Source organism: Calidris pugnax, unplaced genomic scaffold, assembly GCF_001431845.1.
Source record: "Calidris pugnax isolate Ruff unplaced genomic scaffold, ASM143184v1 scaffold23, whole genome shotgun sequence".
In the NCBI taxonomy this organism is placed as follows: Eukaryota; Metazoa; Chordata; class Aves; order Charadriiformes; family Scolopacidae; genus Calidris; species Calidris pugnax.
In genome coordinates, this window is record NW_015090772.1 from 3,519,738 (window position 1) to 3,544,833 (window position 25,096).

The window sequence follows — 25,096 nt, forward strand, 5'->3', positions numbered from 1 at the left end:
TGGGAACCACTGAAAAGAGTCTGGCTCCCTCCTCCTTCAACCCTCCCTTGAGATACTTGTAGGCGTTGATAAGGTCTCCCCTCAGCCTTCTCTTCTCCAGACTAAAGAGTCCCAGCTCTCTCAGTCTCTCCTCATCAGGGAGATGCTCCAATCCTTGAATCATCTTTGTTGCCCTTCGCTGGACTCTTTCTAGTAGTTCCCTGTCCCTCTTGAACTGGGGAGCCCAGAACTGGACACAGTACTCCAGTTGTGGCCTCACCAGTGCATCGTATCATCTGTAGTTCCTTATCATCTGATAAGGAACTACAAGGCATTGCTGGACCTCATCGGGAAGAGTAGCATCACACTGACACACAACAGCCCTGCCCTGCCACCCTGCTCCCAGCACTGGCACCACGACAGCCACATCCACCATCCCGGCTATCTGGCAGAGCTCTGTCTCCCCTGACCAGACACAAAAGGTGACCACCTGGTGGATCTCTCTCCCCACGCTACCTTCCCACCACGCAGCAGGTTTCCCAGCCTGTGTATTTTAAAGCCCGTGGACACCCCACGTGCTTTACAGAGGTGGCAAGAGGCGCTGCCACCAACACGGACAACCAGGCTTTCTCTTGCAGCTGCAGGGAGTGGTGGTTCCAGCAGCCATCACCCCCATCCACCAAAGCCACCCACAATCGGCAGCTGTTGAAGCAAAGCCAATTTACTCAGCAGACGAGAAGCTCCCAGATTAACCTGGATCAGCTCCGGGTGCTGAGAAAGAGTAACAGCCAGCTAGCGGGAGGATCTCAGGAACATGTGCTCCTTAAAGCAGCCAGGAGAACACGCCTGAAGCTGCAGAGAAGCTGTGACACTCATCCAACGTGATATCAGAGGCAGGGATGGGGCAGGGGCACAGCCATGGTGGCCACAGCCTCCTCCTCCTCTTAGACCACCTCGCTTTTTAATGCCTCATTTAGGCATTTTACAGTGCATGAAAGCATACGCATTATCTAAGTGCTAGTTATACATTGTACATGGCTCCTACTTCACATTAAAGGGAAGTATTAATGTATTATTCATTACTTCAGCATTTTGCTCTCTGCTATTTGGACCATTGCTCTGATTTTTAAAGCACACACACTTTTTTTTTCTCCCCCCCCCCCCCCGCCAGCCGTCTTTGGAGGTGTTTAAAGCCCATCTGAGCCTCAGCGGCCAAATAGTTCCTAGCTATAATTTTGATTACAATTTTCAGAGGATTAATTGTGGTGGTGGAGGCAGGGGAAGAACCTGATGGGTGACCATGGCTAGTTTAGAAGCACAAGGACAGCAATGGGAAGCATCACAGTCTTCTTCTCAGCAAGACCTGGTCCAGGAGCAGAAGTTTTAGGCTGCCTCCTTCTCAAAGCACAACAAACAAATCCCCACACGCTCTACAGCTACGGCTTAGTCTTAAAATGCTATACGCTATTTTAAAAAATATTAAAATAAATAAAAATTCAAACCAAAAGCAGAGCACTTGAGGAATCACCCAGGTTGGGAGAATGGAAAAGGACATTAATTTCATTAGGCAGCTCTCGTGAAACACAGATGCCTGACAACTGCCACAACTGTCACAGCACACAGGTATGGAATGTACTACTATAGAAATGACCATTACAAGAATTGCAGAGACCTGTGTACATTCAGGGAGGAATTTTTTTTCCACCAGCCTGCTAGTTATGCACTGGGCTCTAAGGCAAGGTTGAAGGTCTAAAGCAAGGAGGACTTGTCATATCTGCTTTACCGGATGCCTAATAGGGGACAATAAATATGACTGCGTTCTGCCAGCTCTGTTACCAAAGGTTCTCCTTTAGAGAGGTTAAACGCAAAACCCCAAATGCTTCTAATTATAAAAGGCTGTGAGCTTGTTGGGGATTAAAAAAAAAAAACAAACAACTAAAAAAAAAAAAAAAAATCAAATCTTTTTAAAGCCTTTCAAAGAGCCAGGAAAAGAAGATTTAGTTAAACACATGATTCTCACCCTCTCCCTGTTTGTGCTGCGCAGGGTGAGGCAGGGCAAAGACTGAAGGTGCTTTTGCCCGGGAGCGGGCGCAGCGTGAAGTCCCCTGAACCCCAGTAACCCAGCGCGGGCAGGGATCCAGCCAGACATCTCAGGGGTTACTCGGATTCACGGCTGAAGAGGAGGAACACCAACTGACACACTCCTCTCTCTCTCTCTCTCTCTCTCCAATAAAAATAGAAATTGCCGAAGGCAGATGTCTCCACGCGCTTAAATTCGGTCGGATATTATGTGGTTGGGATTGCATCGCCACAGGATTTAATAAGAGGAAGTTCTTCTCTCTCTCTCAGGCATTAAAAAAAAAAAAAGTGTCTTTTTTGCTTTACAGAGGAAAGAGAAAAATAGCCCCCACCACACAGCCTGTGTGCTAGCGTAAGGGAGGGGGGAAAGCAGCTCCTGACGTTATGCAAGTCCTAGCGGTTTAAGAAAGGTTAATAGAGTTTATTGAACTTCTAATAGGGGATAATTCTAGCATTTCTTCACAGCCCGTACACATCAAAAAGGTGATTTTGTTCGTTTTTCTGTTTATTCCTCCATGACTGAACGCAAAGGCTCTGCCACCAAGCCCATGCTCCTTTCTGAGCCAATGACCAGCTCCCCTCGCCATCCACCTTGGCTCAGCAGAGTGGTTTTAGGCAGCTGTGCAGCACACGTAAGGGTACCAAAGCTTCTAGACCACAGTAACTCCTCCAATGGGACTGATTTTGGTCTGCAGTCCAGGTAGCCAGGATATCCAGCCAGAAGAAAAGCCTCCACACCTTCTCCTGAGGAAGGGGAGTCCATGGAGTGGCATCTCAGAAGATGCCTGTCCTGGCACTAAAATCATAGAATTGTCCAGGTTGGAAGAGACCTTTCAGATCATCTAGTCCAGCCATCAACCTCACTCTGATCAAAACCATCACTAACCCATGTCTCTAAGCACTAGGTCAACCCGGCTTTTAAATCCCTCCAGGGATGGGGCCTCAACCACTGCCCTGGGCAGCCCAGGCCAAGGCTGTTATTAACCCTTTCTGGGGAAACTCTTTCCCTAATCTCCAATCTGAACCTCCCCTGGGGCAACGTGAGGCCATTTCCTCTTGTCCCATGGCCTGTTCCTTGGGAGAAGAGACCGACCCCCCCTGGCTACACCCTCCTTTCAGGGAGGTGGAGAGAGCCAGAAGGGCTCCCCTCAGCCTCCTTTTCTCCAGGCTCAACACCCCCAGCTCCCTCAGCCTCTCCTCACAAGACTTGTGCTCCAGACCCCTCACCAGCTCCCTTGCCCTTCTCTGGACCGGCTCCAGCACGGTGCTGACCAGGCACCTGGGGCTTCCACAACATGGCACCAACCTTGTCCTACAACAGACAGGCCCTTGGATGCTCACCAATCTTTCACTAGTTTAAGCAATCAAATCAAATGATAACTCTACTATGGTATCTATATGTAAGATGATAAAGGGAATTATCCCCTCCCCGATACCTCCAATCCCAATACCCAGGAAAAGACCAGCCATGTCACACATGATGAAAAGGAAGCAGGAACAGCAGCATTCACCCAATCTGGCATCTCACTCTCAATAAGCTCACCGTGAAGCAGCACCATCCTCAGGGGAAGGAGCTTGAGGAAAGAAAAAGTGAGTCATAATGGAACAGAAGGGTACGACACATTAGGGGGAAGCCAACCTATTACTGAGTCCATAGGGTGCTCAGCGAGGCAGAGAATGCAAGCTGGGGTGGCTCCCCCAGGGACAGTTCTGGGCTCCCAAGTTCCAGAAGGACAGGGAACTGCTGGAGAGGGTACAGCAGAGGGCTACAGAGACGAGGAGGGGCCTGGAGCATCTCTCTCTCATAACAAAAGCCTGATGGGCTTGGGTCTTTTTAGTCTGGAGAAGAGAGCTGATGGGCTTGGGTCTTTCTGGAGAAGAAAAGACTATGGGGGGATCTGATCAATACCTATAAATACCTCAAGGATGGGTGTCAGGAGGATGGGGCCAGTCTTTTTTCAGTGGTGCCCAGGGACAGGTCAAAAGGGAACAGCCACAAACTTGAACATAAGAAGTTTCATCTCAACCTGAGGAGGAACTTGTTTCCTGTGAGGGTGACAGAGCCCTGGAAGAGGCTGCCCAGAGAGGTGGTGGAGTCTCCTTCTCTGGAGACATTCAAACCCACCTGGACATGTTCCTGTGCAACCTGCTCTGGGTGGACCTGCTTTGTCAGTGGGGTTGGACTTGATGATCTCCAGAGGTCCCTTCCAACTCTATGTGATTCTGTGATAGTGTCACACATACAAATGACCGTGTTGTGACACAGAAGGATGAAGAAAGCAGTACACTTGGGCAGGAAAGGGTACAAACAAGAAGAGCCAGCAGTTGTGCCTTCCTCTTTTAGGAGAGCACAAGGAGGAGATGACAACATATTCATGACACAAACACACAGAAAAATGCTAAGGACAGCTTTTCCAGAAAAGCAGCGCAGAAGAAAGAAGCAGAAAGAAGAATTTCAAGTTTTCCTTCTCTTCTTCTTAGAAAAGCAACTCTCCTATGAAGAAAATCATCTTCTCCTATGAAGACAGGCTGAGAGAGTTGGGGTTGTTCAGCCTGGAGAAGAGAAGGCTCCAAGGAGATGTTTGAAAGGCCTTCCAGTACCTGAAGGGGCTACAGGAGAGATAGGGAGGGACTCTTGATCAGAGAGTAGAGTGATAGGAGGAGTGGTCACGGTTTTAAATTGAGAGAGGGGAGATTTAGATGAGATACCATAAAGAAATTCTTTGCTGTGAGGATTGTGAGGTATTGGAACAGGTTGCCCAGAGAAGTTGTGGCTGCCCCATCCCTGGAGGGGTTCAAGACCAGGCTGGATGGGGCTTGGAGCAACCTGGTCTAGTGTGGGAGGTGTCCCAGCCCAGGGCAGGGGGGGTTGATCTTCAAGGTCTCTAACCATTCTATGATTCTGTTTATGCAAAGAAACCTGGACTATAGGATACCAGTTGCTCCTTTATGAAAGAGAAAGGCAACTCAGTTTTTCTCCAGCCTTGTAAGAAGCTGGTATCCATGTGCATACATGGTAACGACGGTGGAATTTCTGCTCAGTCATTCAACACCCAGATAAATACACGTTGCCCTGACACACAGCAAGAAAGCCAGCGCTGGGGAGACAATCTCTTGTGATGAGTACGCAGGGCTGACACGTGCCCATGCAGATGCAAAGGCAGCGTGCAAAGGGAGTTGGGCAACACGAGGAGGTGAGCTAACACACTGTTGGTATCAGATCTCCCCCCGGCAGGAAAATGCTGCTGTCACTAAACACAGCGCCCCAAAGGACCTCACCACCTCCTCCCTGCTGAAGGAGTCTCTCTCATGGTAGGCAAACCATCCTGTTTCCTCAGCCAGCAGAGCCAGGGCGCTGGGCTTTTGCTTTCCTCTCTTCCCCCGCCCCCATCCCAAAACACAATAAAAGCTCCGAAATGCTCTTTCAAGAAGGGAAACACCCACCGTGTCTGCAGGATGTGAGAGGCCAAAGGGATGTGGGTTAGCTGGAGGAGGTGCAGCAACGCGCCTCCGCTGCTCTGCCCTTCAAGTCATACTGGGAGGTGCCCTAAAGCTCCCAGGGGACCATGGCAGACCTTGTGTATCTACATGGAACACTGGACATGAAGCATCCTACCCACCTCCCCTTTTAGCTCCTCCTTTCTCCAAGGTAGAAAGCAGCCTTTTCCAGGGGTGAATGCAAAAGGTTTCAGATTATGGACCTCAACACTCTGCAAAATTTGTAAACACAGCTCTGAGTCAATCCTGTTAGTTTTTGTAGAGACTAATCGTCACCATTTTTGAACGTTCAGAACAGGTGATACTTGAAGGCTAGGGCCTAGCCCTGCAAAGTGGGCTTTTACACCTACACACCATCAGTTTAGGGATGCCAGTCGAGCTGGCTGGTACTCATGGGGTAAAGCTGTTTGCAGGTTCTTGTAATTAGGAGACACCCTGAAGAAAACCCAAGCTATCAGACTGCGCACATGAGCTCTAGCACATCTCTGCACACCTCAGACCACAGCTCTAATCCTACCCCAGCTTCCCTCTCCTCAAATCAACTCCTTTGGCACTCCAAACACCACAGCTAATAACATCAGAAAGGGCAGCAGAGCAAACAGAAGCACCGACGGGTATACCAGGAGAAGTTCTCACTTCACCTGAGCTCCTGACCTGCTTGAAGGCAGGAAAAGGTGAAATAAGTTAGCTGGAATAAGTTTCCTTTTTGTTCTTTATTTCCTGTCTCCTTAAGCCTGTGAATGCCTCGAGAGCTGCACAAAGTCCTCTGGAGCAGCACCTTCAGGTATCAGGCGGGTTGACTTCAAGGCCACCATCTTATAAATCACAGAATCGTCTAGGTTGGAAGGGACCTTAAAGATCATCTTGTCCAACTGTCAACCTAATCTTGACAAAAATAAACACCCACACAACAGACAAAAAGCAACACCCTCACTAAACCATATCTCCCAGCACTACATCAACCCGTCTTTTGAACACCTCCAGGGATGGGGCCTCAACCACCTCCCTGGGCAGCCCAGTCCAACGTCTGATAACCCTTTCGGTGAAAAAATTTTTCCTAATATCCAGCCTGAACCTCCCCTGGCGTAACTTGAGGCCATTTCCTCTAGTCCTGTTGCCTGTGACTTGGGAGAAGAGACCAACCCCCACCTCTCTACACCCTCCTTTCAGGTAGATGTAGAGAGCAATAAGGTGTCCCCTCAGTCTCCTCTTCTCCAGGCTGATGATGCGATCCAAACCTCCAAGGTCAAATCCCTGCACTGAAAGATGTCCTTGTAAAGGCATTTGAATATATCTATATATTCATTGCCTTGTTTTCTCTCTCTCTCCTCTCCTTGTACCTGGGTTTGGGAAGAAAAGAGGACAGTTCAGTAGGAAGCACCATCCTCCCTGTCCCATTAACCTGCTTTTATTTCCCCTGGCTACCTGCACGTATAAAGCAGCAGCAAACCAGTAGCAAATCAGCATCGGTCCTTCCTGCTGAAGCCCAGGAGCCCTGCCAGGCTGAACATTTGTGCTTCTTGATGGTGGGCCAGCGAGAGGAGAGATGGAGCAGCGCCAGGAGCCCGCCGGGCTGGCTCAGCATCCTCCCTCCCAGGGCAGCAACGCCGAGCCCTCTCGCACCACCCTCACGCCACGCAGCCACCCTCCCAGCCTTGGCTTGTGGCTCCTTCGGGGTTAGGTTATTCCCATGAACCGCTTGCTTGTCTCCCCAGCCAACAAGGGAACATGCTAGGCTCCCGAAAAACCACGCTCTGCCAGGAGGAGGAGGGGGATTAGGAGGGAACAATGTCGGCGTGTCTTCAGCGAGCTGGAAGGAATCCCAAGCCTCCAGCTGCACAATGACATGCAGGAAGGAGCTCTGAAAAGCTTCCCAGCCCCAGCGTGCCAGGCTCGGAGACGTCTGGACCTAAGAATGGCCTTTAAAGCATAAGGATGCAAGAGGACTGCAGAGCCCTGCACGCAGACCGGCCCGGGCCAAGCAGGAAATGGTGGCCTGAGCTCAGCTCTCTTTTTTTTTCTGGCACTGGGTGCCAATTGTGTAGTCCAGATCCTTAACCTTATTTAGGTCAGAAGCTTCAACACAAAACGGTCTTAGAAACCCAGATCTTGTGTGGGAAGGAGAGAGTCTGCTTGGCCAGACCCAGAGAGCTCTCCAGACACTGGAGCTGAAGGGCAACCCCACGTTAGAAAGGGATGAGAGGAGGACACTGCGTTTGATGGGCTGCCCCAGGCTCTGCGCCGCCACCCAAAATCATGCGTCGTGCTGCTTTATACACGATTTGCGTGTCTCGTCACGAGCTCCAGGGTGGATAAAGCAGCTCTCAGCGAACCAAGCACAGGGCATAAAACAGGATCAGGTGGATGCTCATGAAAGCCTCCCCCGTTGGTTCAACCTGATGCTCCACCAGGTACCGTGATCACAGAATCACATGGGGTTGGAAGGGACCTCTGGAGATCATCTCCTCCAACCCCCTCCCAAAGCAGGTCCACCCAGAGCAGGTTGCACAGGAACGTGTCCAGGTGGGGTTTGAATGTCTCCAGAGAAGGAGACTCCACCACCTCCCTGGGCAGCCTCTGCCAGGGCTCTGCCACCCTCACAGGGAAGAAGTTCCTCCTCATGTTGAGATGGAACTTCTTATGGTCAAGTTTGTGCCCGTTTCCTCTTGTCCTGTCCTGGGCACCCCTGAAAAAAGACTGGCCCCATCCTCCTGACACCCACCCCTTAAGTATTTATAAGTATTGATCAGATCCCCCCTCAGCCTTCTATCCAGACTAAAAGACCCAAGTCCCTCAGCCTTTCAATGCCAGCCTTGCAAACATAGGCAGCATCAAGAAGGCTCCAGTGATTCTTCTCAACAGGGCTTATGCACCTGCAGGCCTACAAAGTCCACGGAGTGGAAATTATAACCCTTTTAAAACACTGCTTTCATTCCCATTTCTGGATTATTCTGGGGACAAAGTAATCATTGATCCATGGGAAGCATTTCAGGTTATTCGAAGAGGTGTGCCTCGCACAGGTTTTGTTAGCATGACCACTTTCTAAAGTTGTGCCATAGAAACACTCTATAAAAACAATCAAACCAATGATTTAATACCTACCGGCCGTAATAGAGCAGTAAAATATCAAGCCTGCCATTCATTGCACCCGTGAGGCAAAGTGACAGCACATAAAAACAGGGTGACAGGGAAACATGGGGCAGCGTTTAACCGGATGCAGCATCCAGGAGGACGGAAACAAGAAAGAAGCAAATTGCCCAAAACTCAGCCACCAACTCAACGGGAGTTGGTTGGAAGGTAACTCAACTGCTGAACGTGGCAGCCTTTTCAGGAGCATCCCAGTTTTGGGGAACAGACCTGGGAGATGAAACTTGAGCCAGGCTGGAGGAACAATGAAAAGGGAAGCAACAACCTCTGTGCTTTCTTTGGACAGGGGATCCAACCTGTTGTATGACCCTTGTTCCCTGACAATGTGAAAGTGGCTTGTGACAGATAAATACACGTACAAAGTTTACAGACAACACTTGATCAAGTCTTTAAGTTGCAACAACCCTGAGATAATCTCATGAGAAGGAAAAAAAATGAAAAATCCCCAAAAGCCAGAATGACAGTATAGTCATCTGACAAATCTCTGCTCCAGGAGAACTGAAGTTTTCAGATCACCATACTTGCATTCCGAGCAAAAAAATTACACTTCCCTATAGAGAAAGAACCAACATTTAGTGCTGATCTGGTTGTAGACTCCAAACAATCCCCCCAAACATACCCACAAGTACATTAAAAACTGGGGCACGGGGAGTCTTGCATGGACAACCCAGGCTTTCTCCTACAAACCTCAGGGTTTAGCCAAATCAAGCCCTACATAGGCTCTGGAAACAAACCACACTGCCCTGACAAAGCTGATATTCCTCCAGTACTTTCTATTTTTAAGAGAGATTCTGAACAGTGCGCCTTGTTGAAGAGCTGCTAGACGGAAAAGATTCTCCTGATATATATTCATCAGTCTCTCCTTGCAGAGCTGATGTCTCCAGACACTATCTTGAGGAAGATAAGGTGTCTATGGAAGAGGAGTTGCAAACTGTCGGTGCAGCGTGCACCCCTACAGCATAATCAGATATCCTCAACTGAAGACAGGAAAAAAAATGCCAAAAAAGATGCCAAGTGCTTCTGCTACTAAGCTCCTAAGGCACAAACTCCTTTCAAACCACTCTCATCAGTTAAAAATCATTCCGCATCCGACACATCAGGAAGTTAACAAGGTATTTTTCTGCCTTAAGGGCTTCTGAGGAACAGAAATCAAAAAACCTAAATACTGTTTTCATCTAAAGCAATGGTACAGGAGCCTTCTCTATTTGCAAGAATTCGTAACAACCCCCTGAAATTAAAGGCAAGGCTGCAGCTTTCAAGCAGGTTTTGCCTGAAACTTCAGATATCTTAAAAGGTACTGATTTTCAAACTGCCTGGCAAGAGGCTTCCAAGGGGGAGAGAGAAACCTCCACTCCACGCAGTCCATCAGCAGCACATCTTGGAAAGAGAATCATAGAATCTTCATGGTTGGAAGGGACCTTTGAGATCGAGTCCAAGCACCAAATAACCAAACAAAAAAAACCCCCAAAACCACAATCAGACACAAACCAACAATCCTGGGACCTAGAGCATGCCCTGAAGTGCCATGTCTAAATGTTTTTTAAATATTTAGGCAGTGTTAGAATGATATGGGGGGAAACACCATGGATGATCCAAGGAAACCAAAGTCCTTGGCCTTGTAGGTGGGAGGTGATACCGCTCAGCCCTCATGGCACGAAGGCAAAGGCTTGATCCAAACACACTTACAAGACCTGGAAGGGCTCAAGGTGGGGCAAGGCGACTTCAAGGCCAAGTGAAGCCAGCAGGAAGGCTTTGGGTTCAGTAGGACTGGAGAGGGGACATGGAAGAAGCTCATGTTCAGGTTACGGAAGCAAGCTTTGACGGTCGGGTCAAAGGTAGAGGCAGTTTTTATGAGGCCATTTCCTTTCAACTTCTGGGCAATCGATATACAGGAATCTATCTTCTTACTTTCACTTTCTTTTTTGCCAAATTTGGGTGCACAGATGTGCAACCCAGAGGGCCACCATCATCCTTGCACACAGCTCCTCACAAAAGCCCCCCTACGCTACGCATGCAGACGACAGTCAGAAAGGGAAGGAGAAGCAAGTCAAGCCACAGCCACATCCAAGTGGTCTCAGTTTAAGCAAGAAATGGGAAACACCACAGGCTTCGGGGTGGCTTTTGGCTCGTGCAGCCCAACCCTCACCAACAGGCAACATTTCCAGAACTTTTGCTCTGTGTGGAAGTCGTCCAAAGATCTACTAAATCCACAAGCTGCTGACTGAGGACTGTTCAAATCCCTGAACTTTTATCTTTGTCCTCAAACCACGGTTTCCTTTTCTGCGATGCTACTCTGCAGCAGAGAACTCAGAAGCAACAAAAACAAGAGATTTGGGGATTTTTTTAGTAACCAAAAGCTAACCTTTACCACGACGTCCCTCCGAAGGAGTGTTGGAAATAAGGCTGAGCTATCTGCCAAGGGGTACCAAGCCCTTCCACCCTCGCCCAGGCCAGAGCCTCCTCATTGCTCAATGCCACGTTCTGGGGAGGGTGGCCACCGCAGAGGACAGCAGGCAGCGCTGGTAGCACAGTCCCCGTTGATTATGAAAGAGGAGTGTAAACACAGCCAGAGATAAGGGAAGGAGCTGTACAAAGGACTAGCAGGAAGATACAGATAGAGGGAGAGAGAGCCAAAAAAACTGCAGTAGTGTTGCTGCCAAAATCATAAGTAAACTTGGGCTGGTGAGTATAAAGGTTGCACAGGTTGTCAGGTACCACCACGGCATTTTACTGCCAGTAACATTAATTTTAACACTGAATTCAGCAGTGACTCCGCTGCTTTATACATTGTGGAGAACCTCATGCAGACACAGGGTACTTCCTCTCCCACGTGTCTCACCACCACCAGCCCCACACCTCACGGGAGGGGAGCAACTCAAAGACTTCCCTAAGGTGGTCCTCAAGCAGGTGGGCTCCATCACTATCACCAGTGGAAGAGCCACATTTGCCTACATCAGCTTAAGATGGTCTTACCACTGGAAAATTCCTGCCTTGTTTAAGATGCAAACTGGTTTAAATCAAGTAATAATAGTCTTTCCCAGCTAAAACTATCCCCCCTGGTAGGGGTTCACACTTTTCCATATCCTTGTCTGCTTAGAAGGAGAAAAAAAAAAAAAAAAAGAGGAGTAAGATAGTCATTTTATATGACACAAGCAGGAGGTTTAACAGCAAACCCGTGGAACTGACCTTGCATGCATAAAAGCAGCAAACTCGCCGGAGTAAGATAGTCATTTTATATGCTACAAGCAGGAGGTTTGACAGCAAACCCGTGGAACTAACCTTGCATGCATAAAAGCAGCAAACTCGCCCATTTTACAGCTCATTTTCAATCCCAAATCCCAAGTTGCTTCTGCAATGATACCCCACCATTCCAGCAGCACGGAGCAGGAATGGCACTGGCTCTTATTTGCTTAAAAAGAACAAATAAAAGGAACCAAAGGCAGGGTTCCCGAGTTAACATCCAGCCCGTACCCAACGGCACGCCGCTTCCAGCTGGGCAGAAAGCTGGCCAGCCTTCACGCCAGCCGAGCCCGGGCGAGGGAGGGCACTGACCCCCCCAAAACAGGGCTGGGGCAAGCCCTCAGTGGCCACCAGGACAGCCCTTGTCCCTCTTCACCCCGCTGGCTTCCAACCCACCGGCAAGCAGAGGGGGAGGGAAACAGAGCTATAAATATAAAGGAGTGGAAGGATTAAAGGCTGAAAGCAAAAGCAACAACCTCTTTATGCTGTAGCCCGGGGAGGTTTATGCTTTCCCTGCCCTGGTTAAGCAAAGGGCACAGGGGTTTTGCAGGACGGGGAGCGTGTCACGAGCAGCAGGGATTTAGGGCAGGACAGTGGCCACTGCCACCACCGCGCAGGGCAAAAGCCTCGTTGATCAATTAGCTGTTCAGTAACCCATTAAAAACCCCGTCGGCTGTGGACGGCTTGGGCAGCTGCCGTAGCTAAATTTGCACTGCAGCTCCAGCGCGTTACCTGAAATGCCTGAAACACAGCAAAAAAAAAAATAACCACGCAGCAGGAAAAGGAAGTTTTCCAATTCCTCATCCATATCTATAAAGCTACGGCATGAGCCGCTGCCAGGAACGGCGTTGCCCCGTGGGATGTTCCCCACCAAGAGCAGGAGGGCATTGCTGTGTGCTGTCCCCACCACTGCAGGACAGACAGGGGGACAGGACGGACGGACGGACAGCCTGCATAGCCCCGAGGCTCCCCCACGGCCAGGAGGTGCCAGGCAGCACCAGATGGAGAGATTCCAACCCGCTCTGCACAAGCTCAAAGCATTTATCTCACTGCAAACACAGGGCGTTCAGTAGCCCCAGTATTCCTGGCTATCCTTAGCATAGATGACAATATAATCCCAAATGCATTTTTCCACAGCAATCACTGAATTATCAGAGTTGGAAGGGACCTCTAGAGACCATCCAGTCCAACTCCCCTGCCAAAGCAGGGCTGCTCAGAGCACATCACTCAGGAGCATCCAGGTGGGGCTTGAAGATCTCCAGAGAAGGGGACTCCACACCCTCCCTGGGCAGCCTCTGCCAGGGCTCTGCCACCCTCACCCCAAACAAGTTCTTCCTCACATTGGAGTGGAACTTCCCATGGTCCAGCTTGTGCCCGTTGCCCCTCGTCCTGTCCCTGGGAACCCCTGAAAAGAGTCTGGCTCCATCCTCCTTCCACCCACCCTTTAGATCCTTGGAAGCATGAAGAAGGTCTCCCCTCAGCCTTCTCTTCTCCAGGCTCAAGAGCCCCAGCTCTCTCAGCCTTTCCTCATCAGGGAGATGCTCCAATCCCTCCATCACCTTGGTTGCCCTACGCTGGACTACCTCCACTAACTGTTTCAAACGAAGCAAAGTCCCTCATGCAAAACAATAAATACAAAATCTGGCAATGAAGAAGCTAGCCACAGTATTCCTGGCTATCCTTAGCATAGATGACAATATAATCCCAAATGCATTTTTCCACAGCAATCACTGAATTATCAGAGTTGGAAGGGACCTCTAGAGACCATCCAGCCCAACTCCCCTGCCAAAGCAGGATTGCCCAGAGCACATCACTCAGGAGCATCCAGGTGGGGCTTGAAGATCTCCAGAGAAGGGGACTCCACACCCTCCCTGGGCAGCCTCTGCCAGGGCTCTGCCACCCTCACCCCAAACAAGTTCTTCCTCACATTGGAGTGGAACTTCCCATGGTCCAGCTTGTGCCCGTTGCCCCTCGTCCTGTCCCTGGGAACCCCTGAAAAGAGTCTGGCTCCATCCTCCTTCCACCCACCCTTTAGATCCTTGGAAGCATGAAGAAGGTCTCCCCTCAGCCTTCTCTTCTCCAGGCTCAAGAGCCCCAGCTCTCTCAGCCTTTCCTCAGCAGGGAGATGCCCCAATCCCTCCATCACCTTGGTCGCCCTACGCTGGACTACCTCCACTAACTGTTTCAAACGAAGCAAAGTCCCTCATGCAAAACGATAAATACAAAATCTGGCAATGAAGAAGCTACTGAGCTCCTATTTTTAAGCATTTTAATAACGCGGCACGGTTCTCGCCTCCATCCCCACACCATATAATAGGGTTGCTAAATTAGCGCAGCATATTGTAATTATGTCGGTAAGGACACTGTGCCTCTGCCTGTCAGCTTCCACCTGCATCCCAAAGGGAGAACAATGCAACTTAAAAATAAGTTACATGCACACTGTAATCTATGTCCCATCAGCTTTTCCCTTCTCATCTGGCCAAGCCTCAAAATCGTTATTTGGGCAAGGCTCCCAGAGAAACACTAATTAGAGGCGGAAGAAGCAGGTTCCTCCTAACGACGCAGCTGTGGGGAACACACTGAAGCCCAACTCCATCAGGAAGGGTGCAGCTAGATCTGTAAAACCAGATTCTCTCTTAAATGGCCCTGTTCAACACAGCTGTAGACCCTTGTTCACAATGAGCCAGACCAGCACTAGGTTGCAGAGAGAGGGGTTTTCCTCTCATTAAGAGGGACCAACCGAGGTTCCACTCGCACCTTTTCTCAGGAACTTGGCATATTTAATTCCCAGGTTCTTCTGTCTCCCTTCTTCTACAGTCGTGTGGCACAAGCTTTCTGAAAAGTCTGTCAGGACGAGGGTATGGTTTTGTGGCCTCTGCTCGTGACTCAGGAGCAAGCGGTACAGCATCTCTTACTAATCACCCCAAATTTATTACCATAAATCAGCCAACCCATTTAATCTTGGCTGCCTGGAACACAGCAAATCCTGCAGGAGCAAGCTGGCAGCTCTGGTTTACCGAAATACCTGCAATCTGCAACATGAAGCCAGTGACGTGAAATAAATGTGCGGAATAGCCCAGAAGGCATGGATTGAATTTACGCAGCCATTAAGTGCTGCCAGATGTATCAAGTACATGTGCTGGGAGAGAAAAAAAAAAATAATATATGAACAAATGCTTTCCCCACTGATCTCTTCCATTTCAGTCAGGCTTTACAGCACAAGTAACAGTGGCAGAGTATGATTATAATCTTAAACAGGAGAAAAACAAGGTTCATTTTATATGGTTAAGGTGGCCCTTAGCTATATGAGTTTTTCCAGTCACATTCTCAACTTTAAATCAGATAAAAACAGCCAGTTAGACACAGCCTCTCAGATCACAGAATCACATGGAGTTGGAAGGGACCTCTGGAGATCATCCAGTCCAACCCCCTGCCAAAGCAGGGCCACCCAGAGCAGGTCCCACAGGAACGTGTCCAGGTGGGTTTGAATGTCTCCAGAGAAGGAGACTCCACCACCTCTCTGGGCAGCCTCTGCCACCCTCAAAGTGAAGAAGTTCCTCCTCATGTTTAGGTGGAACTTCTTATGTTCCAGTTTCTGCCCATTCCCTCTTGTCCTGTCCCTGGGCACCACTGAAAAAAGACGTTGAATGTTCAAGATGTTCAAGGAATACACCAAGGCAGTTGTTCAAAATCAACAAGATGCCCAGATCTCTCTTTAAAAGAGGAAATCCCTGGGAAGGTTACTCAGGGGCTATTTCAAGGGCTTGTCCTACATTCTTGTGTCACATCTGAGGAAGGCAGGCTGTGGCAAACACACTAGACAGCTCTTGAGAGAGACCAAGGAGCATCAGCTCAAGGCATCCATCTCCTGAGATCTTCCGCACAGCACATGACTCAAGCTGCCTTCTCCAAAAGTCTGGACATGGGGATGGTATACACCCTTCATGATCTTGCTGCAAGTCTACCCACTGCTTTTTGGTCTCTCTCACAAAGTCTTGGGAGTCTCACCTAAGCATCTACAAAGTCTCATTCAAGCATCTTGGGCGAGCAACCCACCTCCTACAGGAGGAGGAGGTGATGCCCATATAGAAAGTCTCAGTACTGTATCCATATGAAGCAGAGGTTTTGAAATGAAATTTAATTAAATTAATTGACACCACCTGTTCCAGCAGCAGCAGTCCTGCAAGGGGCTGTGATCCCTGCCCAAGATGGGAGCAGTACTTCCCAGGAGCCCTGACCCCCTGGGAGATGGTCATGCTTTTTAGCACCAAGTTCTGCAGCCTTCAGGTAATTTGACACAGGCAAAGGAATGGGCCAAATCCAGATCAGGAGTAAATCAGTAGAGTTTCATTTCACTGGAAAATGATATAACTCAGGGCCTGACCCAAGAACATCACGGTGCTTTCCCCTGGCAGATGGTATGCAGAAGGCAGTTTCAGTCTCCCACTAGTCTCTAGCAAGTAAAATATTGTTGATCTCATATAGGTGGAGGTCAAAGAAACCCCAAACCCAGAACAATAACAAAAAAAGCCAACCCAAAAAGCCCCAAACATAACAGCTCTTCCATCACCCCATTTTTTTTGTCCACAGAGGTATCAAACGTGCAAGTTAATGGTGGCGTTACGTGTATCTGTATTTCCATTGCTCATAAAAATCCTTTTGTGAAGTGCACATAGAAGATACCATCTAATAATTCCTTTTTTCTCAGGTTTTTTCCTGAAATCGCAGGAGGCAGGATTTCCTCCCTATTGCATGAGGAGAAGAGGGTGTATTTGTTCTTTCGCCGTTTAAGACTTATTAGCACGGTCAGGTTACTCTTTCCTGAGCTTTTCTTGCTGGGGAGTTATTCTTGGCAAGGTTCCAGCCTCATATTAATCTGAGGGAGAAAAAACCCAAGTGGCTGTAAAAAGAAAAAGAGACATAAAACAGACGCACCTCGAGGCTTTGCTGGACCACCGAGAGCTGCAGCCACGGAGTAGAAATAACAACTACAAGCTGGCGTTGAGCCTCCGAAGCATGAAGGTACAACCACAACTACTACTACAATACACCGCTGTGAGGAACATGAGAAAAAGTGTCCTTCAACCCACCCTTTAGATCCTTGGAAGCATCAATAAGGTCTCCCCTCAGCCTTCTCTTCTCCAGGCTCAAGAGCCCCAGCTCTCTCAGCCTTTCCTCATCAGGGAGATGCTCCAATCCCTCCATCATCTCTGTTGCCCTATGCTGGACTCTCTCCAGCAGTTCCCTGTCTCTCTGGAACTGGGGAGCCCAGCACTGGAGGCAGGATTCCAGTTGTGGCCTCCCCAGTGCAGAGCAGAGGGGGAGAATGACCTCCCTCCACCTCCTGGCCACACTCTTCTCCCACCCTATTTAATGGAGGGGAGCAAGGGGGACATGCTTCTCCTGCCTCCAGTGCCTACTGCAGGGACCTGAATGAGATGGCTTTTTGCCTCACCTCCTTGCGCACAGAAAGAGGCTGCTTCAGAGGGTGGCTCAGGAGTTTGCCTTTGAGGTTTTTGGGTTTTTTCCATATGATGAGAGGACATGCTTAGGGTGACTGCTCCCCTGGGACACCTACCTGGCATAGGTAGGACTAGGAAAAAGATATTCTGTGGTGGCCCGGGGACCGCCTGTCCACCTGCTGTGTCCCAGGATGCGATTTTGGCCTGAGGTTTACCTATCCTTTACCCAGCAGCAACCACAATTTGGATCTCTGAGCCACAGAAACTGAGGGCAACTTCTTACCTTTGAGAAACCTCTGAGCTTCTATCTAACCAAAGTGAAAACAGCTAACGGGCTACAAAGCTGGGGGAGGAAGGGGCCAACATGCTCTGAAAGAGTAAACACAGAGGCTTGCTGTGCAAGAAACTAAGCCAAGAGAAAAAAAAAAAGTTAATCAGTGCTAAATACAAACCTTATATTGGCACTTGTCTTTGTTACTCTACAGACATGTAAGAAATTATTAATTTTTTTTTTCAGTGAGAACAATCAACAGCTGGAACAACCTCCCCATGGACACGGTAGAGTCCCCATCACTAGAGGTTTTCAAGGTGTGACTGGACAGGGTGCTAGATAACCTCATTCCCACCGAAAGTTGGACCAGATGATCTTCGAAGGTTCCTTCCAACCTGGGCTCTTCTACGATTCAGAGATTTTTGCAATAGGTGTTAAAGGCTTTATTACTTAGACTGCATCTAGAAGATGGAACCACACCAAGAAGCACCAGAGGGAAAGAGCAGTCTGAACTGCGTGTCATGGGGAAGGGACCTGAGCTGGGCTCCACTGACCTGACCCTCAACCTTGCTACCCCACCATCATCCTGCCACACCTCCCCTTCTCCTCCCTACTCCCTTTCATTAATTTTTTTGTTTGTTTTGAGGGAGAGTGCAAGTTCTGGCTTTCAGACTCTCCACCAACTTTCATTTACTCAACTGCAAAGTGTGCTCAGAAGGAAAATTTAAAAAATTAAGAGTTACCACTCAGTATTATAAAGCATAATGAAAACCAGTTGGAAAACCCCTGCTGCAAACCACACTGGGAAAGGTGCACAGCTGATTGAACTTTCAAGCGAGCAATGAAACCAGAGGATGGACCTTCAGCACACCCTGTGTTTTGGTTGGTACTGCGTGCGCCTGCATCACGCTTCTTGATGTGGTCACCCAGCAGGCACCTCAGCACGTAACAGTCAGAAAGAACGGTCACGGGGTGTCGTGGGAGTCACAAGCAACGTTTACAGCCAGGAGGAACAGGTCTAAAGCAGAAATGGATGAGGAGTGGAAAGAGAACCCTTCCTTATGGACCTGGGGCACAGGACAGCTCAGGGGTACCTCCACCAACCTTGGCCAGAGGAAGCCTCCTCTGGGGCTACTTATCTCCCACCATGAAAAACCTTGCAGCCTTTGACCTGAGCTTGCTTGCCCTTTGAGTTGTGATACCCTAACCCTACACTTTTCTTTTTTCCTGGTGAGAAGCAGCTGTTGGTTCCTTCATCCCCACCCGAGGGTGGAGGGCAGCTGGAAGAGGCAACCTGCAACCCCAGAGACAGGCCATCTCTGATCCCCTGCCAACAAATCCCAGATTTGCTGAGCCACACCTGCAAGAAACATCACAGGTTTGGGCAAATTCACCCCACATTTGGTACTTTAATCCAATTATGCATCACGCTCACCTCCATGTTCTTCACGTTAATCTCTTCTAAAATTACCCTCTAGTCCTCTGAAGGAAAACAGCTCTATCTTCCACTCCAAACACCGTGATAAACATAAATCCTTGTAATATAAGCAAGAGGGTGAGGACCTTGCTGTATTTCATTATTTTTGTACTGCAGTGATGAATTTCAAAATAAGCCAACAGTAGTAGTCATGCTTACTGATGTGGCATACATTCCCTTTGCTATTCTGAAGAAATTTAGCACTTCTGGGCATGACCATGGAGGCTTTGGGTTGTTTTTTTTTCCCCCTCCCTCCTTCAGCAGATTACTCTATATGACAACATTTTCTTGCTTTTTGGTTGTTTTGAAAGCAAGCACTGCCCTTTTTCCTTCCTGCACAGCCTCAGTGCAAAAGCTATGCAGGGCTGGATGACAGGAGGACCTTAATCTTCTAACCTCTCCAAGGAATGAGCAGTAACCTTCCCATTTGTTAACACCCAAGGGGTCTCAAAGCTACTTGCTGGGAACTGGTCATGAAAAAAAACCCACCAAAACCACCAACAAATAAAACCCAAACCAGCCTTTCAATGGGCACAAAAGCCCGCAAGATCTCAGATTTAGATTCTTTACTGTTCTTTATACAGTTTTAATACAGTCTTCTTGACTTGCTGTGCTTTATTCCTGGACTTAAAAAGCTAGCTGAGGCATGTCCTCCAACAGGAGTAGTGCAAGCAGGCAGTGCTCCAGCTCCTGAGACCACCCCAGACCAGGAGGGATCGGCAGGCAGGAGCATGCTTACGTACATGAGGGTGGCTGTGCCCAAAGTACATCAGCAAGGAGGTGCCCATCAGCATAGCTCATGGGAGCATCTGCCTGCTCTCAGGCTAAGTGGCCTTCAGACCCACCAGGCAACAGCTGGGGTCACAGATGGAGATTTCAACAACATGAGGTCTACCTGCTTGATGGCAGAAAGGCTTTGCAGAGGGATCTGGACAGGCTGGATCAATGGGCCAAGGCCCACAGGATGAGTTTCAATAAGGCCAAGTGCCAGGTCCGGTCCTTGGGTCCCACCAACCCCCTGCAGCGCTCCAGGCTGGGGGCAGAGGGGCAGGAGGCGCCTGGCAGAAAAGGACCTGGGGATGTTGGTCGCCTGTGGGCTGAAGATGAGCCAGCAGTGTGCCCAGGTGGCCAAGAAGGCCACCAGCATCCTGGCCTGTGTCAGGAACAGCATGAGGAGTAGGACTTGGGAGGTGCTGGTCCTCCTGGACTGGGCACTGGTGAGGCCCCACCTTGAGGGCTGTGTCCAGTTTTGGGCCCCTTCCCACAAGAAGGACCTTGAGGGGCTGGAGCGGGTCCAGAGAAGGGCAAGGGAGCTGGTGAGGGGTCTGGAGCACAAGTCTTGTGAGGAGAGGCTGAGGGAGCTGGGGGTGTTGAGCCTGGAGAAAAGGAGGCTGAGGGGAGACCTTCTGGCTCTCTCCAACTCCCTGAAAGGAGGGTGTAGCCAGGGGGGGTCGGTCTCTTCTCCCAAGGAAAAGGCCATGGGACAAGAGGAAATGGCCTCAAGTTGCCCCAGGGGAGGGTCAGATTGGAGACTAGGGAAAGTGTTTCCATGGAAAGGGTTAATAACAGCCTTGGACCGGGCTGCCCAGGGCAGTGGTTGAGGCTCCATCCCTGGAGGATGGTCTATGGGTACACAGCCAGAGCCAGGAGGGAGACCATGGAGTTCACACTCGGAGAGGAGGCAGGTTCTGGCTGTTTTACAGCCGCAAAGCTCCACTGACCTCAGCAATGCCAGCACAAGCCAGAGGAAATTCCTCCCCGAGGTGCTCAGTGTGACTTTTCCTAACATATACTTTTTTTTCCCTCCTGCACCGTGTTGATTTTTTTTTTTCCCCCCTCTGTTCCCACATTTCCTTTCCCAGGAAGGTTTTGCAGCCTTGTCCATGGATGCACATCCCTCTCATTTCTTCCCAGCTTCTCTTGTTATCACAAATGGGACCAGGTACAGAGAAGGGTGGCAGCACGCTCTCCCCGCGCGTTTGACAGCGCACACAGCGTGCGGCAAAACGGAACAAAAACCGAGTGAAAACTGTTACCAGGCTCCTTCTGAACTTCAAAGTGCCAGAGAGACCTTTCGCACCACCCGCTACAACCGAGTCACCCGGTTGCTGAGCGGGATGGAAACAAAGTACTGCGAGGTTTAAGAGCAAAAATAAACCCAACCACTGGGGCCGCACACTGCACACACAGTGGCCAGCCTGGGCTAACTCGGGCTTATTTTATGAGCCACTTTCTCTGCCTAGCTTTTTTAATAAGTGGACTGTTTTGGAGTTTGACTTACCCCCTTCCCCCCCCCCCCAAACGCTGACCATGCAAAAGTGACAGAAAATTAACACTTTACTGGATGAGGTCCTTAAAAAAATAAATAAATTACATACATACATAAATAAATAAAAAGAAGTTGCCAAAGTCACTTTCTTCCAAAACTAGATTATGAGAATAAACCTGAGACCTATATAAATAGGTCTAAAATAAACCTAGTGATAATCAGAGATGTTTCTTTCCTCAGGAGGTCTGTCCATTTCTGCCCCCTACCCCGATGCCCAACCCCACCAGACTTTACCTTAAGGTCCTCTCCAGCCAACCAACTGCCCACAAGAAGAACAAGAGCAGGGAAGCAGGGAACACCTGAAGTAGCAGAGCAGTGGAGGAATACTGAAGGATGTTAGGCTGAAGCCACCAGCACAACATCTGAATACCCCTGCTGGGCTATCATCTCCATTTTGGCTACCAAAGAGCCATGGCTATGAGATGACAGACGTTCCCGTGTGTGGGAGCATCAAGCCCCTGAGCAGTGCAGGGCAGAGGTATCCTCCTCCTCGACCACAAGTACTGCACCACAGCGCAGGATGCCACATCACTGTCACCCCCCGTCTTTCTCATGTGCCTGACCTCCACCACCGCACCGACGAGAGCCATTATTCAGCATATTGCTGGAAAAGGACAGAGCTCTCAGCGCTAACAGTTCATCAGCACCAAAAATATATATATAATGAAAACACATCAGCTCCCCACAATATCCCTTTTGCAGAAACCCAAGAGCCCCCTGCCCTGATTCACTTCCAGCTGGAAGTCTGGATGGCAGCCAGAGAGAAAGAAGTTAGTTGCCCAACGCCGTAAATAAAAGCCAAATCAGCTGGGACAGATTTCACGCAGGGAAAGGAAAGGGTGAGAGTTATTTCTAAATCCTTTTTGCACTCTTACATTCCTGTACCAAGCAGAAAGTTTAGCATGAAAGACATCCCCAGCACTGTTACCTGATTACCTTACACAAAAAAAAAAAAATTAAAAAATGATAGTAATTTACAGCTCTCAGCTTCTCAGCCATTAGCAGCAGAAATACCATCCCAACTACCACACCACAAACAGACCCTGCTCTGTGAAACCAGGGGTCTGCCTGGCACAGAGAGGGGGCACAGCCTCCCCAGGCAGCTGCCCCATGTCTTGCACATCCTTGGGGATGAGTGGTCCCCATAAGGCTCAGCAGATGCCTTGTGACCACTCGTTAACGAGCTGTGTCACCCTCATGGGGCAAGCCATGGCATTCCATGCTCGTTACCCAGCTCGTTACCATCCTGACTGTGCATCTCAAACGTTTTTTTTTCCTTTGAGGAGCAGATCTGAGGGAGACCAGACCCCAGCCCTAACACTGAGGTTAAGGAGTCACCACCCAAACAAGACTCTCTGGAGAAGCAGCACTGGAAGGTCCCAGCTTGGCAGCTCTGAGAGGCAGATGCAGCTCTGCATCCTATTCCCAAAGTGGTACTAAGATGCTCTGGGAAAGACTGCAAGAAACAGGGTACATCCAGAACAGCCTTTCCCCTACTATTCCCACCCACCCCTGCTTCTGGAAGGAAAGAGAGACCCCCCCATAACTTGTTCAAAAGCCTCTTGACAGACAAACAGTCCTTGACCAACTACTAACAGGCCCAATGTGACCAACCATAATGGCTCAGTCTTCCCTGCACAGATGTGTGTAAATACACACATACCTCTTCAGGAGGTCCACCACCTTTCAAGGACCACAGAGACTTAATGAGTGGACAGTCACTACAACCCCAGCATTAAGACTCAGCCAGAGTTCCACACAAGAAGCAAGAAACATTTAATAACCCCAGGAAGGAACGAGTCCCACTAGGATGCCAACGGGACTCCAGAGTGCCCAAGCCCCCAAGTCATTAACCTACAATCCCACAGGAAGCTGAGCCTACAGCTTAGGTGCTGCCTCTTACCTGTTCTCCAGCAGCGTCATGCACACCACCTCCCGCACGCCTGGGTTGTTGGCTTTCTCAACGGAGCAGCTTTGCAGGTTCCAGGTGGCCACCCTCAGGACGGGTCTACCGTCCCTCACCCCCCCGAACATCTCCACAGAGGGGCGAGTGGAGATGATCTGGGTGGGACCCCCAGGAGGAAAGTCCAAGTCCTCACTCTGGAGGCTCAGAGAAGTGGGGCTTGGGTGAGGCTTGGCCATGAAGTTGAGGCCACCATTGGTGTTCGTCGAAGGGGGCCGGGACCGCTCCGCAAAAATCTGATGCCTGATTTTGTCCAGGAAGGAGGAGTTGATGCAGTCCATCCTCACCAGGTCCTCAATACTTTTGAAGGGCCCGTGCTCTTTACGGTAGTCCACGATGCTGTTGGCGATCTTCTCGGTGACGCCGCGGATGCTCATGAGCTGGGCCGGGGTAGCGGTGTTGATGTTGATCTTGGTGGTGGAGAGGTGGTGCTCGGAGGCCGGGTCCTTGCGCAGGGAGCTGGGGGAGTGCTGCGCTGAGCTGCCCTTGCTGCTCACGCAGATCTCGAACTTCACCTGCTCCAGCTTGGCCGCCCCCACCCCGCTCACCAGCGCCAGGTCCTCCACCTTCTTGAAGCCGCCGATGTACTCCCGGTACTCCACGATGTTCTGGGCCACCAGGCGGGTGACCCCGGGGAGGGTCATCAGCTCCTCCTCGGTGGCCGTGTTGATGTTGAGCCTCTCCTGGTTGACCAGGATGTGGCTGAAGTTGCACGCCGCGCTGAACTTGCGGCTGTGGCACAGGTCCGCCGGGTCGCGGGGGATGGAGCGGTGGCAGCCCAGGCTGCCCCCCATCTCACCACCTGGGGCCACCACCGGAGCCGGGGGAGCGGGCGAGGAGCGCTGCCACAACCCGCGGCTCCGCACCAGGGGACGGACGGACGGATGTCCCCTGCGGACAGACACGATACGCCCCGTCAGGCGGAGAAGGGAGCCCTTCCCGCGCCCTTCCTCCTCCTCGCCGCCGCTCTCCTCCGTGAGGAGAGGAGGGAATCACCGCTTCTCTCCAGCCCCCGGCGCCTCACGGCGGCTGCCGCCCCGCCGGCGGTAGTAGTAGCTCTGGCGGGAGCTCCCCGCCCCCTCAGCCGGCTGAGGCGGGGCCCGGGGCCCGCAGCCGCCGCCGCCACCGCCTCCCGGGGGGCGTCACCCGCCTCCGCGCCCGGCCCGGGGGAGGCCGTCCTGGAGGGACAACCCCCCCACACAACGGGCCCGGAGCGGCCCCGCTGCTGTCACCGTGCCGTTAAGGGCAGGCTGGCCCCTTCCCGCCGGGGTCCTGGGGGGCTCCCTTGGGCCTTCCCGCCCCCGGAGTCCCTCGGCCTCCTGGCCTCTTGGCTGGCAGGGCCAAGAGTGTGTTCTCAAACCTCCTGAGAGCCTCATCAGTCACCCCCACCGGCTTTTCATTTCGCTGTCCCAGGCGCTATGCTTTCCTACACCTCAGTAAAGTTGGCTTTTTTTAATTTTTTTTTGCCTTCTTTTTTTCTTCACATCTTACAGGCTGGGGGCAGAGTGGCTGGAGCTGCCTGGCAGAAAAGGACCTGGGGGTGTTGGTGGCCTGTGGGCTGAAGATGAGACAGCAGTGTGCCCAGGTGGCCAAGAAGGCCACCAGCATCCTGGCCTGTGTCAGGAACAGCGTGGGGAGTAGGAGTCGGGAG

At 50.5% G+C, this 25,096-nt stretch overlaps 1 protein-coding gene across 1 annotated transcript in view; it reads right to left on the minus strand.

Annotated features, from left to right (window-relative positions):
* Positions 1–24,286, minus strand: part of EEPD1 (endonuclease/exonuclease/phosphatase family domain containing 1) — an 82,760-nt gene extending 58,474 nt beyond the window's left edge. Inside the window, exon 1 of the mRNA XM_014941601.1 lies at positions 23,386–24,286. Within this exon, the coding sequence (XP_014797087.1) occupies positions 23,386–24,239 (854 nt within the window). The 5' untranslated portion in view covers positions 24,240–24,286. The remainder of the gene's footprint in view (positions 1–23,385) is intronic.
* Between the last annotated feature and the right edge of the window lie 810 nt (positions 24,287–25,096).